General features: G+C 42.8%; 1 protein-coding gene across 1 annotated transcript in view; it reads right to left on the bottom strand.

Annotated features, from left to right (window-relative positions):
• Positions 1-111, bottom strand: part of SLC4A7 (solute carrier family 4, sodium bicarbonate cotransporter, member 7) — a 188,767-nt gene extending 188,656 nt beyond the window's left edge. Inside the window, exon 1 of the mRNA XM_012732071.1 lies at positions 104-111. Coding sequence (XP_012587525.1) covers positions 104-111 — 8 coding nt within the window. The remainder of the gene's footprint in view (positions 1-103) is intronic.
• Positions 112-3,308: the final 3,197 nt, after the last annotated feature.

Here is a 3,308-nt window from a genome sequence, read left to right as displayed (position 1 = left end):
AAACCAAGGTAACATGAGATATTTCTTCTGGCTAATGGTGAAGCATTCATCTCAAAGAAACATTTCTCCTCCTCCCCACTTGTCCTTCCATCCTCTCCCTCACCTCGCCATTCCCTTTCACCTTCCCGCCCCCTGCCCCAAGATCTTGTCCACCCAAGTTCTGTTTTCCATCACAATTGCATTCTGTGAAAGCAGGTCTCCACCTAGTTTCCAATATGAATGATAAAAACTTCCCAAGCATGTAACACAACTGTGTCTACTGCAGGAGGACCAAAGGAAACAAATTCACAGAGTCTGTTCTACTGTGAAAAGACCAGAGATTTTTGTTTCAAAGCCTGGTCCTGAAACTGTCTTAGACCCCAATGCCTTGGCTGCGTGGTTAGAGTATAACACCATCTCTAAATTAACTTACTGAATCCCTCAGCAGACAAGACATTGTCAAGGCACTTTTTGAACCTGAAGACAGTCTCACAAATACAACTCTCAAATCCAACTTGTTGAACAGTGGCAGTAAGTAGGTGGCCACTCTGTTGAGTGAAGTTAGGCAGGAGGTTTGGAGACATACTGCAAGAACTGTCTTCTTGGCCCTGTTCTCAGTCACTGCATGTCTCCTTGGGCAAATTAAAATTCCCTCTAATGACCTTATAAGTAATCAACAGCTATCACCAACATCTAAACAAACACCAGTAGATTTATTTGACAAGTTAATACTAAATTTAAACCTGTCACAACAGAGACCATTTCAAAGTCACGTGAAGACCACAGTGCAAGTATAAATTCAACCACCTTCAAGATACTCAAGTCACTTTCCAGACGTTGCCTCATTTACTCTTTCACTCTCGGGACAGTGGGTAGTTCTGGCGAGTTATGAATATTTCCTATGGCCAAGGCTGGAAATTCTAGCTTTTGAAAAACACAGCAGGACTCTACAAAAACACCAAGAATCACCAAACTAAGGGGAATACAAGAACAAAGGAGACACAGGTGTCTTTTGAGAGCAGACAGTGGGAGACAGCCTTTTACAGAGCAGAGTATCAAAAGAAGCTCATTAGGCTTTGGCAAGGCTCATTAAAGAGAGCGTCAGACAGGGCGCTGACTCATGGGAGTAGCTCAAGTGTGGTCCAGAGTGGCATGTCCTCCCTGAGGCTGCAACCGCCAGTGAGATGGTGATGAAAGTGGGGGAGCCATCCATCAATGTCTTCAAGGCCTCTGGAGTGAAGCCACAGTTCTGGCCAAGTGTGCAAAGTGCTGACCTGATCCACAGCCAGAACCCGGTGTCAGCCTCAAAGATAACCTGTGACTGCTTAAGTCAACTAGTGTAAACTGGTTGGAGGGTGAATACCATCCTCTCCTTCAATGAGTAATACCTCTACCTCTAGTGGATATTTATGGTTTAATTCTACCAATTAACAAAAAGATAAAAGAAGTAGTGGACATGATGTAGAAGAAGGGTTAAGAATCAGAATCTAAATCCAGTCTCTGTCACTTATTACCCTTCTAATCCTGGGAAGAAGGTGAACATACTTTTAGGCCTCAGTCTATTCCTCCATAAAATTGGGGTTTTCCCTCCCTGGTGGTGAAATGGGTTAAAATGCAGCACTATGAAGCAATATGCAGCCACTGCAGCATGAATTCCACCCCAGGCCAGGGAGCTGACCCACATGGCTGCAGGCAGACCTTTCTTGACCCGCCCACTACTCCCCTCAGCAGTGTATTTTAGCCAATCTGCCTATTCTGCTCCGCATTCTGTGTCTGCTGAATCCTCTCACCCCTCCCCCGCACCTTTGATGTGTACCCCAGTTCTAGTAAGCATAAAAAGTAAATCTTTTCAAAAATTGGGGTTTTACAGATTCTTGTGAGGATTAAATCAAATAATAGAAGGAAAAAACTTAGCATAATATCTCTGTGCAATTGGGAACTATTAAGGCACACCAATGTATGTGTCAAACTGATGTGGAAAATTTAAATCTATATACAAGGAATACGTGTGGGTGGAAGATAGTGGTGGTAAATGATAGGTATTATACTGGCCTGGGTTCAGAAAATATGACTGCTTTGGCATTATATCAAGCACTGAGCCTCCTGGAACTTAAAAAGGAAGGCATCATGAGCTAACCTCTTACTGTTTAGTACAAAACTGAGCAACAGGGCTTCCCTGATAACGCAGCAGGTTAAAACACAGCACTATGAGGCTCTCCACAGCCACTGCTGCACGAGTTGGTACCCTGGCCAGGAAGCTGACCCACATGGCACAGCAGACCTCTCCTGTCTCACCTGCTGCTTCCCTCAGCAATGTATTCTGGCAGATCTGCCTGTTCTGCTCCCTACTCTGTCTCTGGTGGATCCTCTAACCTCCTCCCCCCGCCCCCCACCCACACCTCTAGCCTGCACCCTAGCTTTTATATGCATAAATAAATAAATCTTTTTTTTAAAAAAACAACAACTGATAGTTCATTCTCAGTAAATTTTTGTGGGATGCAGGAATAACTGCTGCTTGAGATAATAACCTTAGATACAATCTTAACCTAAAGCTACTGTGAGAATTAATATCAGGAACCTACTGACCTGTCCCTTATCATCATTTAAATATTTAGCTTTAAATTTTTTGTTTTCCAAAGATGTCACAGTATCTGGCTTCCTTTATTTAATCAAAATGAGCACTAAGTTAAAGGCATTAAAAAATATCCTTGAGACTTCTGGGATGGCAGAATAAGAATGTCTCCAACAATCTAACTGGTAAAAATTATTTTTTAAACAATTATTTAAAATCTCTGGAAATTGTCCTCAGAGCATATGGGACATAGAAAAACCACTTAAGAAAACCTATAAAATCTGGGTAAGAACAGGAAGAGCCTTTGGCATTTTCTTCAGCCCCCAAACTCCCCTCCTTCTTTCAGAAGCCCCATGCTGGAGTTGTACCCTGGCAAGGCAGGCCTTTCCCCAGCTCCCAGTCTGGAGCTATGATCTCACCCCAGGGTGGGTGAACTGCCTGCATGTCCCAAATAAACAAAAACTGAGAGAAGTACTTGCTAGCTGATATGCCTTACAACAAATGCTAAAGCAAGTGGTTCAGACTGAAAATCCTCAGGATAAAATAGAGGGAATGTGAAGCTAAGAATGTAGGCAATCACGAAAGACAAATATGTACATTGGTCTTACCCTTTTTTAAAAAACTAATTTAAAAAGCAATTGCCTAAAACAACATGCATGTAACTGTACTGCAGGATTTGCAGTATACAGACACAGACACACAGTATATCAGACAGTAACAGCTCTCAAAGGAGTCAAGTGACACCTGCACAACAGGG

The sequence above is a fragment of the Condylura cristata genome, unplaced genomic scaffold (genome assembly GCF_000260355.1).
Source record: "Condylura cristata isolate star-nosed mole 26May11 unplaced genomic scaffold, ConCri1.0 scaffold00033, whole genome shotgun sequence".
Taxonomy (NCBI): Eukaryota; Metazoa; Chordata; class Mammalia; order Eulipotyphla; family Talpidae; genus Condylura; species Condylura cristata.
The sequence above is the reverse complement of the archived record's forward strand: the minus strand, read 5'-3'. Positions and strand labels throughout refer to the sequence as shown.